The following is a 16,341-nucleotide window of genomic DNA, read 5'->3' as shown; positions in this document are numbered from 1 at the left end:
TACTTCACAATGCTATCCATGTTCAGAAAACCTTCTTCCAGCGGGTCCTTCGTCGATGTGACCGACACCAGCGTCGAAACACCCATCCCAGACTCCAGTACACCCGCCACGCCCTCAGCTCCACAACCAACCCCTCACCCCGCCCTCACAGACGACGCCACCGGCCCTTCGGAGCCCGACACCATAAACAACGCCAAGCCCACCAAAGGCAGCCTCTGCTCGATCCGCACCCTCTACGAGGGCCTCACCAACGATGACGGCCACTGGGAGTGGCAAGCCGAGTACCCAGCCGACTTGGTACGCAAGGGCCCCGCGCCGGTCAAGATCCCGCCCAACGGGCTGTACGCCGTGGTGGTGCACCAACGGCGGACGGGTCTGAGGAACGCGCCGCCGCTCCGCGTAGAGTCGGTCACGGTACAGAGCCCACACATCAAGGCGGTACTTGCGCCGCTGCTGGCCGACCACCCCAACGCGGACCAGCTGCGCAGAGGGAGTCTGATGCTCACTCCGCCGTTCCGCGAGCTGTACGACGCGTGGCCTGCTTTCGAGGAAGCGGTGCACACGACGGAGGAGAGCACCGAGGCGGCGACGCACCTGCGCCTGCTGTACGATCTGACCAAGCGCAAGATCGAGAGGCTGCGCCGCAAGCAGTTGCCGCTTGACCGCTGCCACAAGGTCACGTTCGACACCCTCTTCACCGTCTTTCGCCCCGGCACCGTCGTGTATCATAAAGATGAGGAGCAGTTTGACCGCTTCTACAAGGTGAAGGCCGTCGACTATGGCGACATGCCCGGCTGCGGATTATTCCGCAGTAACCCGCAGTCGTTCACGTGTTCCATTACCTGCGCAAGCCTCGAGTTGGACGGAACCAGCCTTGGCTGGGTCGACCGCGTCTTCTGCATGGACAAGTGGTCTGGCGCGAAGAAGTTGACCGAGCTTACCATCTTCCCTGCGGAACTGCATCCCGAATATGAAGATGTCAGGGCGCGGGTCTTGGAGCGCGGTAGGAAGTGGGAGGCACTGAGGGAGAAGCCCACGGTCGTTGAGTATGAGGGCCTGTCCGTGAAGACGATTCAGCCAAGTAACTCGCTCTTTGGTGGAGCTGTTCAGAAGGCTCAGATGGTAAGTGGCCCCCTCTTTTTCAGTCCCTCTCCAGGTTGCTCTCACGATATTTCTATTTCCCGTCCAGGCCGCCTCCAATGTCTCTCTCTTGTTGAGAAAATATGACATGTCATGGGTATCTGAAGCGATTGTCCGGACGTAAATGTTGAAATTTTCTAATGGTGACTGACGCACTCTCCCTTATGAACAGGTCAATGGACGGGTTATCATCGACGCAGCTGCCTACGTGACTTATTCAGGAATTCTGCCTTTAGGACTTCCTCAGCACGGCAACGGCGATTACTCAAAGCCCCCTTTGACAATTATCGATCAAGACGAAAAAGATGATGAAGATGGAAATGATGGCTCCGTAGAGGCTAACGATGGCTACGGATCGGATTCCGACTCGGATGACGAGGAGTCACCTGATGATGAGCATGGTAAGGCATTTTGCGCCTTGCGTGGTCATCTTTGCTAACATGCTCTAGGGGTTGGAACTCATAAGGATGACGTCCTCAAGGAGCCATTGAGTGATGAGAACTTGCTTCTGGCCTCTCATGTGGTTTCTGGATTCTATCTCAGATCGAAGACTTGGGGTATGTGCAGGAAATCACCTTAAGACATTCAATAATGACTAATACGTCGCAGTCAAGCTATACATTGATCCCATCAAAGAGGTTAACTGGAACCATGCGGCCTTTGATCGCCTCATCCTGCCCGGCAACTACAAGCAGCTGATCCTGGCTTTCGTGGAGAGTCAGGCTCAAAACCGGGACGTCTTCGACGATATCATTGAAGGAAAAGGTTAGTGTTTGCAGTGCAGTATCTCTAAGTGACATATTAACACAGCCTCAAGGACAAGGCATTATCATGCTACTGCATGGAGCTCCCGGTCTTGGCAAGACACTCACAGCAGAAACTGGTAAGTTGCTATACAAGTCCGCTCTTTTTAAATGAACTCACGACTCACACACATTGAACAGTGTCCGACCGGCTACAGAAGCCTCTGTACTCCGTCCAAGCCGGCGAGCTAGGCTCCAATGCCACCGACGTCGAGGCCACGCTCCAGCGGATCCTCGACCTCGCCGCGAAGTGGGACGCGGTGCTCCTTCTCGACGAAGCCGACGTCTTCCTCGAACAGCGCCACCATTCGGACCTCGAGCGCAGCAAGATCGTCTCGGTCTTCCTGCGCCTGCTTGAGTACTACCGCGGCATCCTCTTCCTGACCAGCAACCGCGTCGAAACCTTCGACGAGGCTTTCCGCTCCCGGATCCACCTCAAGATCAACTACCCGGACTTGAACGCCGAGGCGAAGATCGGCATCTGGAAGAACTTCATCGAGGCCTCGCGGAAGAAGAATGGGAGCAATGTCAGTGATGCGAATATCAGGGAGCTGGCGGAGTACCCACTCAACGGTAGGGAAATCAAGAATATGGTCAAGACGGCGCAGCTGCTGGCGTCGAGGGAGAAGTGGCCTCTGGAGATGCGCCATTTCAAGGTTTGCTTGGATGTCATGGAGGATGCCAAGGGAGAGCAGGGAAAGTCTTTGGGAAAGACTGTGGGAATCTAATGACGGGCAGTGCTCGCTGGTGATGGGGTGGGGGCACCAGGTTTCCACATATATAGTTTGCAGGACTATGGTGAGGTGGTCTTATAAGAGACATTTTCGGACTATGCATTTGATGAAGATGATCTTATTAACTCTCTAAATGATGCATCCAGCAAGGGACAGAGTAGAGGCGAGCTTTGCTATAGAACCCTCTCGCAGCCGATGGCTAGCTCTGCCTTGGAAAACTTAACATATGTGGGTAGCTGAAGCTATCGTCCAGACGAGGATGTCGAATTTGAAATTCTACATATACATCCGGACGATAGCTTCAGCTACCCACATATGTTAACTTTTCCAAGGCAGAGCTAGGGTATGGTTGCGCTATATTCTAGACCCATACTATTCTTTATGCTAGCTATCGGCCGCAGAACCCCTCTACAGATACTGACAAAGAAACAAAAGTCGCTTTTAGAAGGACAAGCGCAATAGAGGGACACCTCAGCCGAAGGCCAACATGGACGTATTTCAGTCATGTCGTGGGGAGGTGAAGCTATCATCCAGACGTAAATGTTTATTAAGCTCTGAGTTACACTTCTATATGTTAAGAGAATGTCTCTACTACCAACCTCTCAACTCCACGACTTAGGCCACAAACCTGGACCACCCGTCAACAAGCTGGATCCTTCCTCCCCCGACTTCTGGCAGACAAAGTTCTGTCGTAACCTCAAGAACCCTGACAGAGACCAACTCAGACATCTCGCCAGCGCGGCCGCTCAATTCAGAGCCTACAGTAAGCACAGTAATGTCCACGCGGATCTTATTCGCAGCAAAGACGCTGAAGCCACACTCTACGCGACCCTAAACGTTCTGAAACCTCCCAGAACGCAGTTGGCCCCTACTACGCGCACCACGCGAGCGTCGGCACTACAGTCGGGCAACATCCTAGGTTGCCCTCACACCTGAAACACCTGGGTTAACTTAGGGCGAGAAGCCAGAACCGCCACCAGGCTCTCCCTCCAGGATGTTCGGGACTCCCCTTTGCCTCACTTCCCGCCTTTCCAACAAGCCTTGTCCACGACCAATTCATCACCTCATGATTCATTGCATACGTGCACCACGTGACATTTTTGAGATAAATGCTACGAACTACCACGGAGGAGAAAAAGAGGGCGCCTGCGTTTTGCACACGCCCATTTCTTATTTGCACACCCCCGTTTCTCATTTTACACCTACTAGAGAGTAGCTTTCGAAGTTAATACTTAGAGGAGGTGTGTAAGTAAGAAAAGGTGGTGTATGAAAAGTAGAAACCTATATAAATACTTAGCAGTATTCCTCTTATTTAGTAATTAATAAACTTCCACCTTTCTCCTTCGAATCTTAGTACCTAGGTCTCTTTTAGATAGATCGCGGGAACTACGAAACCACTTAATTGCGCGCACGAACTTTTTTCTATACTTAACTAAGATGCGCGGACGCCCCGAACTAGCGGGGATGCGGGGCTTCTCCAGCCCATTTGGTCGTGGTGCAGCACACCAAGGAGCTTGTCGTGGAGCGCCGGAGACCAACCAACTCCACATCAGGTTCTGGGAAATTAGCATGGGGTCTGCATGACGCTGCAGAGTTAGTTGCTCTGAGTGGTAATGAGGAAGATTACTCACACGCCTTCGGCAAGTGTCAGCTGGTCCACTATCCTTGGCACCCGCACGCTGTTCTCGAGTCTTCTCCTGGCCCATCATTAACTCATAGGCAACAAGACACCTCTGTATCACCGACTGGCCTTGCAAAGCGACAAGTGACCCCATCTTCAACAAGTTCTGACGCCCCTCAAAGCTTCACAGCCTCATTTTAGCGCACAAAACACGGCAACATTACTACGCCAAGTGAGACACGCGTGAGTACGAGTTTCCTTACATGCAGCGAGCTCAGCTGTTAATTCGAGTCTGGACCATGCACGTCTGCAATGCAAGAGCCTGGCTGCGAGGATTTGGTGTGTTGGCTGCAAGCAATTCGTCTTGGAAACACGAACCGAAGCTATCTCCAGGCGGCGGTCGCGTGTGGGCCAGCCTCGAGAATCAGCGAGCCAATCACAAAGTCGTACTAAATAGACATGATGGCGGTCCAATTGTGTTTAAACGCTAGTGCATGCGGAACGTAAGCATTGCAGCCACTCTGCAGCTGAATGTCATTGCTGACGCTGTCGTACTCATTGGGAATCGAAACGCAAGTATCAATGGAAGGCAACTTAAATATCTCATGCCATAGCTGCACACTGCCTAATCCTCCTTCTCCAGTTAGCTTCAGTCGCCTCCTTTCGTTTTTCTATCACAACACTCAACAGCGCATCGAGATGTCTTCTGATTCCAACCAACAGCGCACCAAAACGTCTTCTTATTACGGCGAACTGCACAGCGAAGTGTCTTCTGATTCCAACCAACTGCGCACCAAAACGTCTTCTTATTACGGCAAATAGCACAGCGAAATGCCTTATTACAACAGCGATCATCCCGCCAATCAATTCAGCGCTGACGGTTCTTCTTATGGTTGCTATTCAATGGATTTACATCAGCCACAAAACTTTTCGGCATACTCATCCCATTCTGGCGCCCCTAATACGTATCCTGACTTCCCCCAAACCACATATCCATCACCTTTGGCGCCTCCAGCAGCAGCAGTGACCCCCGTAACGACAACCTCCATCGAAGCTCTTGTAGCAGAGATCTCCGCAGTGACCTTCACCGAACCTCCAGCAGGAGCGACCTCCGCAGTGGCGGCCTTCACCGAACCTCCAGCAGCTGTTGAACCACCACCCCGTAGGGGGCGAGGACGCCCGCCGGGCAGCAAGGACTCCAAGCCGCGCAAGAAGAAGGGCGACACCGCAGCATATACCACACGAGAGGCGGATAAGTAAGCAGATAAGGGGTCTTCGCAGGTCACGATGCCGCCGAAGCCTCCTAGGCTCAACTTCATACACTACAATGGCACTGGATCAGGGTTGGATTAGGCTTATGAGGCTGAACATCATGCCAGGCCTCCTCGCGCGCGCCGCGGAGCCTCATGAGGTACCTACTAAGGGGGGTTATGTAACGGGTCTCTTATGAAAAGCAACTGCGCTAGTCGTGCATCTCAGGCAGTTCTCAGTAGATACAGGTAATAAAATATGGAGAAGCAAGAGAAACGACCTTGCCTGCATGAGTCATTGGGTGTGATGACGCAGGTGGGATGCCGGTGAGCCCGCCGCATTTGCCTGCTACATATTTGCCATATAAATTTGAGGCGAGCCACGGAGAAAAAGTGAGTATCTCTAGGGGGTTTAAAAATAAGAAATGGGCGTGTGCAAAAAGTAGAAGCCAAAAAAAGAGGGCTATTAAAAAAATGCAAAAAGGAACTTGGGGGGCGTTCTACGGTCCGCAGGGACAAACATAGCGCTGGTGAGCAGGAGGAGGTCCCGGGCCCGGCCGGAACCCGGGACCTCGACCGCCATCACCAGGCCGGAATCGAACCTGCGGACTCGTGGACCAGCTCTCCCCAAGGTAACCCTACAGATACAGAGCTAACCGGTCGGGTTTTACCACTTTTAGGGTCCTGGCTGGTGCAATGGGGCGCCCTCCACTGCACCAGCCAGCTGTTCTGTAATGGGAACGATCACTTTCGCGGTTTATATATTGCAGGGCAGGTTATTCCTGCTGTGGAGGGTCGCGCCTAAGCGTGCTACGCGTTAAAGGTCTCCGATGCCTTGTCATTGCGGGTGGGAGATCCGAGCCGCGACAGTTTTTCACTACCAGTGACGTCACGCTACTCTTCACTTGAGACTCCAGCTCCGCCACGACATGACCCGCAACGGTGAGATGCTCCTCCGCTTCCTTAACGTACGTGATGCCATCGTCGCGCTGATTCAGCAAACATCTACTTCTCCTCCTTTTAAGTGAAGGGGGAGAGCCATTGCGTGCTCATCTGGCCGTCTATCCATGCGGACTCACGTCTTCTCGGGTCTCAACCATTGCCGTTGATGATCTTCTTCCGCGAGTTCACGGCCGCGGTGATCGAATCACTCATTTAACTACATGAGAGGATACATCCCATAAGCGCTCACTCTGCCGCGCTACTCCTCAAACACTGACCCGACACCAGATGTGCTAATAGACCTGATCCTCAAACTACACCACAACCGGCCCTCTAGCTTCTCGCCGCAACACTGGCCCGCTCATATCATACTTACTGTTCCGGACATGATCCGGCCGACACACCAGCTCGAACCCATGCTTACGATACAGCCGCTCCGCCACCGGCGACGACTCGACCCAGACGGGCAGAAACAGGCGGTCCGCCATCTCGCAGCCATTCCGCACGAGGGCGCTGGCGCAGCCACGCGAGCGGTAGTCCGGGTGCGTGTAGAGCCGGTTCAGCACTGCGGACAAGTCAGAGCACGCGAGTACAGCACATGGGCGTGTGCAAAGAAGAGAGGAGGGGAAATACACTCACAGACATGCGGCTTCCCGTGCTGCATCTCCGCCCGCCGCGCGTAAAACTTCCGCACTACCTTTTCCCCCAACGCGCGCTGTTCGCTCCCCTCCGCCATCCAGTCTAGCTCCACTGGCGGCTGGGCCGCTGCCCACGGCTGCTGCTGCTGCTGCGGACTGCCGTCCTTCTCTGCCATCGTCGCCGTCGCCTCTGGCCAGCTCGGGTAGACCTTCCAGTGCGCGGCGCTGACGATGCGGCCGCTGATACCTCCCTCTCCGCCATCTCCTCCGCTGCTGCTGCCTCCTCCGCTCCTGTTTCCTCCACCTCCGCCGCTCTTGCCGCCGCCGCTGCCGCCGCCGTCATCATCGTTGGTGCCGTCAGACTCCACATCAACGACCTTGAGCCACAAGTCCGCCGGGTCCTCGGCCGCTTCGCGCGTCCACCTTTCTGTCGCGGCGCGCCGGCAAGCCTCGGTGTCGTAGCCGATCAGGATCTCGGTGAGCGGGCTGGTGCCGGTGACGTCGTAGTGGAGGTCGACGAGGGCGCGGATGTCGTCGGTGGTGGCGCGGGAGAGGTGGAGGGGCATGGTGGGGGGTGGGTGGGGTAGGGAAAGTGGTGGTTACGGAGAGTGGGCGGGGTCCGGGTGGGTATGGGGGTGTTGGTTGAAGGCGCGATTGGGCGGGTGGGCAGGCGGCGGGCGGTGGTGTTGAGGTTTCGGGGTTTTTAAATGACGAGTTGTCCGGCGCTAACACCGAAGTCATGATGTGAGGTGCTCCAAAGAACGGGCTAGTCTCCCCATTGGGCAGGCGAACGGGAGATGTGATGCAGCGAAGCGTCGATCCGCAGCTCCAGGAGGAGGCTCGGGTGCATGATTGCGATAAGTAGCGGGGCAAAGCTGCGGGGCTGGCTGTCGGCAAACGGCAGTAGTACGATCTCACCTGTGAACCCCATGGGGAAGGTGGGGTCATTAGCCTTGTCGAGCAACGTGCAACGTGCGTGGAACCGGCATCGGCAAGCAGAAACCGGCGGGCTTGCCGACGGGCTTTTGTGAGGTCGAAATAAGATTATGGCTAAGGTAAGGCTGACAGGGACTACGTCCTGTAGAGATTTGCGCCTGACCCCACAGAAACCATCTTTGTACTGAAGGCTCTACTCGTCATTTTCACCACCAACGATTGAATGCCTTCGCCATTTAAGTTTCGATTTTTTGGGTCTGCAGAGCTTTTATAGAGACGCCGAGCTATGAACCAGATTGGATCTGAATTAGAAGTTTGCCTCAATCCCATGAGATGTCGAATGCCGCAACCTTCCGCCTGGGCGCAAGCAGCTTGCCAGAGAGAATAACCATCCGTTTGTCCACGCACCCATTCCCATGAGCGCCTCCTTTGTTTCGCCAATTTCATGAGTCAAGAGGAGGCAGAACCAGTTGCTGTAACGCATCATCCATATGCGCCAATCCGCATCCAAGCCCAGAGATGCCCCGCTCAGCTCCAAACCACCCACGTACTGCAATCTTCTCCTTCAAATGTAGTTCTTCAACCACTTCTCAAGCTCGGCCTTCCTGGCCTTCTGGGCCTTCATCTCTTCGTCATCCGAGATCTCTGCCAGATCATCCGAAGTCAGCGGCTCCAAATCCAGCTTTCGTTTCTTCTCTTCCCTCGCTTCCTGCTCATCAGAAGAGGACGGATTGATAGGCAGAAGCCGCTTCAGAGTAGGAGACGACTTCGGAGTAGAACGTGGCTTCGGAAACGGAGCCAACTTCAGCTTCTTCTCTTCCCTTCCCTCACTCGCCAGCCTTTCGTCCTCCTCCATCTTCCTTCCCATCGCCAGCGGCGCAGCAACATACGCCTCCAGAATCTCCTCCGTCGACCCCGACGCCACCATCCCCGCCGCGCTGCGAAATCGCTGCAGCAACTTGCACACGGCGACCCAGCGCTCGCGGAACTTGAGCTCCCTATCCCCAAGTTCGCCGCCGAAGTGGCCCGAGAAGTCCATCGTGTACCGCAACGTGCATCCGCCGTCGTGCAGGCGCTTGAGAGCCTCGAAGAGCAGCCACGCGCGCGCTTCGACGCGGTAGCGGGTCTCGTGGACAGCGAAGTTGGTGGGGGTGACGGTGGTATCGGACGTGTATGCGACGGCGGCGTCCTGGAGACCGACGCTGATGGAGTGGACGGCCGCGCGCACGTAGGCGTACTCGCCGGATGGGGTGGTGGGGCGGCGGCTCTGGTCCGGGTGCTCGGAGGGCGGCGTCCACCTGGGCACCTTCTCATTGAGGTGGTGGCGCGCCTCTTGCGCGTTGGCGAAGCGTTGGATGATGGCGCCAGCCGCGGCGGGGTTGGATGCGCTGGGGTTGTTTGCCATGGTTTTGTGTTCGGTGAGGGTGGAGCGTTCGGTCTTTGGGGTGGGAGTTGCAGTCATGGAAGGGCCGGGTGAGCGTGGAGTGGTCGGTGAGCGCGTTCCGAAAAGACTGCGTTTGGTTGTGGGTTTTCCCAAGTCAGGCTTGAGCACGTCCAGAAGACTTTCCATGATGAACTTTTCACGCTCGCCAGCCATGTCTAAGGTAGGTGAGTCGGGTTCAGGTGTGGTTGATATGCTATTTGGAAGGTGAAGAGAGTTACTGTGCAGAACAGAAAGATTTAGGTGTCTCGGTGGACTCCAGTGGCGCATGCGCCTTCCAGTAGGGGCAGGCGAAGGCGAAATGATGTCGTTGAAATCGTTTTTGGAAAGAGGTCGACCGGGCCGTGTAGGGCGTGGCAGAGATAAGAGGTGAGAATGAAACCCTTTCGGAACGCCTGGAAGTTTCTGGTCCGTTGGTGAGATGCCCTTGTGACCATTACTAAGGTCAATGTCGTCCCTCCGCTTCGTGAGATCGTGGGAGTTGTCTTTGCAAAGACGTGTCTTCTGAATGCAGCGGCAACAGATATCGTAGTAACCGGCAGAGCAGATGTAACAGGGCCACCACTCGCCGACGAGGTTGCAATGGCACCTGTCAGACCACATCCTCTCTTTACTGTCAGATAATTCCATCATCGACATGTTATCAGGTGAAGATGGGGGGAGATCGTAGTCGGTGTCCATTTTTAGGCAAGAGAGAAGGTCTGGTATGTATGGGGAGCCTGGCCGCGGGCTCATAGAAGTTTTATAGAAACCACTTGGACCCTCTAGTCGTCACACGGTCTGAGCGCTGTTTTTCTTCTGGATGCGCTGGGCTAAAGAAATTGTAATGGATCATTCAATGGGAGAAGGAATAATCGAGAGATTTATGTAGAAATCGCGATTATAGGTATATAAGCTGATATGATCTCTTGGCTGAATTCTTCGACCGTGCAGATCGGTGTTTCTAACTTGGTCATGCGTTTAAAGCTTCCCTTTAAACTACGTTCTAGATACTATTACGGCTGTCGCTTGCTATTTATTTAAGGGGAAATTATTTATTTAATCTTCGCAATCAATCCCATCATTATCCATGAAATATAAGTGCATTGTCTTCATAATGGAATGCTGGAGAAGTATCGTAAGTATTTATGTCGCACAGCACATATTCTATAACGAGCTAAAGGTATTGTGTTGAAATAATGTCACATAATTCAAGCTACACCGCTTTCTCCATATCGATACTATCGTGCATATAAGCATAATTAAGCAGTCTACTATATTCACTTGTGATCGATGCTCAGCACATTTAAACACTGAGACTTGTCACAACTTAGCTGTTAGACATAGTCTCAGAGTCAGAGCTAGTACATAGACTAGAAATGCCCTCTTCTCGGTTATCGCATACTAAGTAACATGTTCCGGTTCCTAATACTCCACCTAGAAGCTTTCACGGCAACTCCAGCACACGTCAATGGGTCCGCTATGGTGTGCTAGTCCCCAAAATAATTGAAAGCCAGTAAGATATCATATGAAATATCTGGAAAAGGGTTCGATTCATTCTCTAGAATAATAAGATAAAAACGAATGGCCTTGATTTGGAAAAACATTGAAACTCATGTCGCCTTAGTCTTATCGCTCCGTATACCGTGCTGAAGGGCAAAGCTTGCATCGTCGGATTGAAGCGTGTCCCTCATGTACCTTTTGAAGTTCTGAGACATTTTGACCACTTGATCAATATGATCATCAGTGACTTTCGGCACCGCCTTGGTCTCACCAGTACGATCCTTGTTCTTTTCGTCTATCTGCTTCGCATGGAAAGAAGCAAGGGCAACGGCAGTTTGAAACGCTATCGCAATCATATTAGTACGTGAAGGAAGTGGAAAGTGGGTCATACCGTTACGAATTTCTCGACCGTTCCATTCGAGGTCCTTCAATGCTGTGCTTTTCTCTACATATTCCATAGCAGTAATGGAATATTGAATCTCGCGTCCTCCATCCTCGTGATTTTTTGTAAGCTTCCTGAAATGATTCTTCCAGATCTGGATCCGAGATTTATCATCCAGCACATCGTATCCGATCTGGACATGAATTCGTGACATGAAGGCCTCGTCAAAACAACCAACGCGGTTAGTAGTCAGAAATAGTATGCCTTGGAAGTAGTCCAAGGCCCGGAGAAACACTAGTAGGCGCACGGCATTAGTAAGACTTTGACCACGCGATAATGGGATCCAGGTTCTCACCGGAGACAATGCTGTTCCTCTGAAGGTCATGCGTCGACCGCCTCTCAAGATATACATCAGCTTCGTCCAAAAGAACAATGGCGTCCCATTTGTTAGCGTTTCGAAAGAATCTGAGCAGTTTCTTTTCAAGTTCCTCGGGCTCGTGTCCTAAGTCGGCAGCGGTGATGCTGAGAAGTGGTCTTCCGGTCCACTCAGCCACGGATTCTATGAAGAATCAGAACATGGTCCGTCAGATCCGACTCGTAGTATAATACTACTCATATCACCTCCTTTGACTCACCTGCAGTCAGAGTTTTGCCAGTGCCTGGAGGACCATGAAGTAGCAATATTTGGCCTTCTCCCTTGCCTTGGATGAAATCTGCGAAAAACAGATTCTGTGCCTCAGAGCCATTGAATGTCTCGCAAATGGCCTTTATCATGGACTTGTTCTCGTCTGATCGCATGACGAGGGTATCAATGACACCCTTGTCGATTTTTGGCGGCTTCAACCCACACAGCAGGACCAAATCTGCAGTACATTAGTGGCAGTAAAGTCTAATGAGGACGGGTAGAGAGAGATACCCCAGCAGCGGTCTTTCAGGATGAATGCGTAGACATGGGACCAACACAAGAGGTACTGGTGTTCAGTCAATGGTTCTCCCAAGCTCAAGTCGATGGTATCGTATTCATCGAACTTTCGCCGTCGGAGGCTGTGCAAGCCCGAATCTAGAGATTCGCAGTTTGTACATGGACATCCTGGTATTCTTGTACTTGAACCTAGTCGTTCCATTTTCTTTGTTCCCGGTTCATGTGCTGTTTTTTCCTGGAAGTCTGGTAGGGTCCAGGGTTTGCTGGTGTGATCCACGACTACTCGACTGCGATTAAACTTCAAACACTTAGTAAATATGATGGTATATGCATGATATGCGGCTGGAAAGGAAACGAAAGTAGGTAGACAAGACTCACCTTTCGCACTCCTTGGAAGTGACTTCGTCCAGTATACTCTCGGAATGACGGGGATTTTATCACTTCAACGTAGGATTTGCCTCGCTCGATGAGTTCTTTGCAGAGAGTCTCTGCCTCTGTACGGCCTTTGTGGAAGCGAACCGGGTAAATTGGTAAGGAGTGGATGTCTCTTTCGCCATCAAAAAGGGGGATCGAGACCCTCTTGGTATTTCGCGTCAGAAACTGTCCGTCGAATTCCAGGTTCCATACAAGCACGTTATACGGACAAGCCCAGCCGGTTTGATTTCCACCATAGAATGATTCAATCACATAGACATTGAGTTCTCCATCGTCATCACGGACAACCACATCTGTCCCCGGCTTCAGAAGCAGCCAGAACCAACTAAAAGCCGTTTTTGGGTTTTCTTGGCTCCATGCGGCTTCAGCTTCCTTCAAAGGAATGGTAGGTTGAGCGTAAAGGTACCGGATGAGCACGTCGATGTGATCTCTACACTTTTGATTGTAATCAGTACTGTGGTGTAGTTTCGCTGAGTTCAAGCCTTTCTTGTACTCAATGAGGGCATCCTTGTGATGGAAAAGGTCCCTAAATGGGTGAACAAACACTCCCTTGTTGAGATCTGTGGCTTCCACAGGTAGATTAGATCCCACATTTACTGTCGGTCCTTCTGGGTATGATTGGAACTCGATCACTGCTTTGAGAGCATCCAAGAGTGTCGTTGAGTGGATGAACAGTGTTGGGTCGTGGACGGTATCAGCGCTTCCGATTTTTCCACGGTCCGGGCTATCTTTCGCAGTTTCTGTTTTTCGGTACACTTTTCTGTGATCCTCAAGGACAGATTGAGCTTCCTGTGAAGCCTCGGGTACTATGACTGTGATTGGGTCTGTGTTTTTCATCGTATAAGCAGAGTCCCAGGTCCCGAATCTCCCCTGCTCGTAGAACTCGACGACATAGGATACATCTGCAACGGGTTTTTCCTCTTGCAAGGGCTTGTTGTCCGGTTCTGAGCTGGGCTTTTTTGTTTTGAGCCTTTTATTGTGGATCTTCTGCCTTCGGATCGCTTCGAGTACGTGTGCGTCATTTTGGAACTGTATCTCAACTTTCCAGCCAGGCTGCACCATTGCATCCCAATGTTCGGGCAAAATCTTCGCCATCTCAGGGCTGACTCGGATAATCGAAATGGAGGCTGAAGTGTTATCTGTGTTGTCGATCAAGTCCGAGTACCATGGTGGTAGGGAACAGTCGAGAAAAACTCGTTTGACCGCGTTCTTCATTTCCTTTTGGATATTAGCACATGCTAAGGTCTACTTGAGCCGTGACTTACCCCCCAACGTCTGCAAACCTCGAATGGAAAGTTCCATGGTGTGCCAATAGGATCTACAAAGACGATGAAGCTTCCAGTTGTTCCTGGATCGAGTTGTTTATCTCGTTCATCGTTCCGCGTATCACTCTCAGGGTTATCGTTGATGGATACTTCAATCGTGTAAGGATTTTCGTGTAACAGGTCTATCGTCTCGTTCGTCTTGTCGGGGCTGTTACTATTTGTTTCACTGTTTGATGCCTGATGTTCCGTCACATCCTCTGCGACCATTGACGAAGGAAAGTCTATAAAGTAATTAGCGTTCTACTTTAGTAAAGTTAGAGATATATTCATACTTTTCTGTGGCTCAAGATGTTCTACGCCGGTTTCTCCCACAACCTCTTCCTTGGATGAGGCATGAGAGTCTCCGACGGGAGAACCTGACCGCTCTTCCGACTGCATCAAGCTTAGGTTCTAGAAGCAAGCGCTCCGTAACCGTTCTGTGTACAGGTCTCTGCTCAGGAAAATAGAGACAATCAAGAGCCAAACCCCTTTTATCTATTTCGAAACTCAAAGCCTCATACCCCGCAGATGTACGGTCTAGCCGGCTATCAACGAAAATCGCCGTGGCCGAATTCCTCTCAGCTGAAATGCTTCACAAAATCCATTTTCGGGCGAACTCACAGCAAGAAATTGTCAGCCGGCTGGTCTAGCCCAATAACTGGGTGTCATTGCTGATCTCTACTTGGATGAATAATGCTGACAGCAATATTGGCAATCGGGCGATCTATGCATTGTCTCAGCCACTTACGATAAGACTGTCAGCCAATAGTACGGCACACCATCACCTTAAACAGCCTTTGTATTTCGTTCGCTTTCACGAAGCAGTAAGGATGGAGGAAACCCATTTGCTAACCTTTTGAAATAAGAAAAGTCCTGTGATAAACCCGCCGAATATCTCCAGTGCATTGTCATATTAAAATGGCGCTTATTGGTCGTTTGAGTCAGTCCAAGCTGAATATGCAGGTCTCAGCCTTTCCATGGTTCAAAACAGTGGCTCTTAAATCGCGCATGCAAGTGAGATGAGGCTGAATGATTATTATGCATGCGTCTGCTTTTTGGGGCATTTACTGGCTCTTCAAAAATCGCGCATGCGAGTGAGACAAGGCTGAAAATTCATTATGCATGTGCATACCTTTTCGTGCCTTGCAACACTGGCCCTTAAAATTGCGCACACAAGGATAACGAGACCGAATACGCGTATTTTTGCCTTTTGAGGTGTTCGCTAATGCAGCACATACTTGAAAAGGAGCCGCCACTCTTACTACGCAACACTCCCCCCTCCCCAAAGATGTTGTCAAACACGTAGTTATGTTTCATTCGAGCACCGCGACCGCACACTATGCCCTAGCTGTAACCCCAATTTGTAAGACACCACATTCTTCGTATAATAGCATCCCTAGGCTACCCATGAGAAGACTCGATGTGGGTTTAACATCCTTTCTTCAGAATGCATTCGCATATGTCACATTAATCATATCGAATACCTCCCAACTAAATCTATACTGTAATCCTATTGCACCACGCTACTGATCTCAGCAGACCAACATGGAGGACGATGTCAAAGCTCAAGTTGTACGCAGATTTACGAATGACCTCGAAGGGGAGACGACGCTTGAGGTTCAGACAAAACAAGCTCAAAGAGCAGTAGATGCGGTAGACAACATGAGACAAAGAGAGCGGTTGGAAATTCTTTACAAGGACCCAGACGGCACGAGCGGGTATGACCCCGAGAGCCTAACATTTCCCAAACTTTCTGACACAATTAAGTCTATTTGACCATGTTGAATATGAACGAAAAATGCTCGCAGAATCAAGCGATAGATTCATCGAGTCATTGAGGAAGGAGCGGGGGGAGCGGGAGGAGCAGAAGCGGAACAAGAGAAGATTCTTCAAGCACAAATCTTTGTCTGCAAGCGAGAAACTTGAACAAAGGATTACGGAAATGAAGCAACTAGGTCTAGAAGATATACAAGGAATTATGAAAGAGCTGGAGAGTGACTGGAAGCAATCGCATGGGAAGGTAATTATCCCAATCTTTTGAAAAAAAAAAAAAAAAAGAAAAAAAGGAGCTTAACCACAGACAGATCTTTCATCGCTTTGAAAGAATTTGCGGCACTCTTGAGTGTCATAAAGCTATTTTTGAGCTTTTCCCCAGCGAATCTCCTTACACAGCCACTCTATGTGGAGCCGTCTCCATGGTTATCCAGGTGAGTTTCTGGCAAATTTTTGAGTGGTTACAATTGCTAAAATTTCGAAATAGGCCTCTGTCAATCATGCAAACATCGCAGAAACACTGTCGGAAACAGTGCAA

General features: G+C 51.3%; 4 protein-coding genes across 4 annotated transcripts; 1 reads left to right on the top strand and 3 right to left on the bottom strand.

Annotated features, from left to right (window-relative positions):
• Positions 1-9: 9 nt before the first annotated feature.
• LTHEOB_4645 (ATPAse AAA+ type core protein) lies at positions 10-2,671 on the top strand (the record flags this gene model as incomplete). Its single annotated transcript, XM_035513702.1, has 6 exons — positions 10-1,122; positions 1,313-1,541; positions 1,590-1,697; positions 1,750-1,905; positions 1,958-2,023; positions 2,085-2,671. 6 exons carry the CDS (start codon positions 10-12, stop codon positions 2,669-2,671), a joined length of 2,259 nt encoding a protein of 752 aa, XP_035374694.1.
• Positions 2,672-6,851: 4,180 nt separating this feature from the next.
• Positions 6,852-7,694, bottom strand: LTHEOB_4644 (GNAT family protein; the record flags this gene model as incomplete). The annotated part of the gene is made up of 3 exons (XM_035513701.1): positions 6,852-6,865; positions 6,915-7,055; positions 7,130-7,694. The coding sequence occupies 3 exons, from the start codon at positions 7,692-7,694 to the stop codon at positions 6,852-6,854; spliced, it is 720 nt and encodes a 239-aa protein (XP_035374693.1).
• Positions 7,695-8,629: 935 nt separating this feature from the next.
• LTHEOB_4643 (uncharacterized protein) lies at positions 8,630-9,526 on the bottom strand (the record flags this gene model as incomplete). Its single annotated transcript, XM_035513700.1, has 1 exon — positions 8,630-9,526. One exon carries the CDS (start codon positions 9,524-9,526, stop codon positions 8,630-8,632), a length of 897 nt encoding a protein of 298 aa, XP_035374692.1.
• A 1,571-nt stretch (positions 9,527-11,097) lies between these two features.
• LTHEOB_4642 (ATPAse AAA+ type core protein) lies at positions 11,098-12,493 on the bottom strand (the record flags this gene model as incomplete). The annotated part of the gene is made up of 5 exons (XM_035513699.1): positions 11,098-11,330; positions 11,379-11,663; positions 11,725-11,928; positions 12,005-12,232; positions 12,475-12,493. The coding sequence occupies 5 exons, from the start codon at positions 12,491-12,493 to the stop codon at positions 11,098-11,100; spliced, it is 969 nt and encodes a 322-aa protein (XP_035374691.1).
• Positions 12,494-16,341: the final 3,848 nt, after the last annotated feature.

Source organism: Lasiodiplodia theobromae (assembly GCF_012971845.1).
Source record: "Lasiodiplodia theobromae strain AM2As chromosome Unknown scaffold_12, whole genome shotgun sequence".
NCBI lineage: Eukaryota > Fungi > Ascomycota > Dothideomycetes > Botryosphaeriales > Botryosphaeriaceae > Lasiodiplodia > Lasiodiplodia theobromae.
The sequence above is the reverse complement of the archived record's forward strand: the minus strand, read 5'-3'. Positions and strand labels throughout refer to the sequence as shown.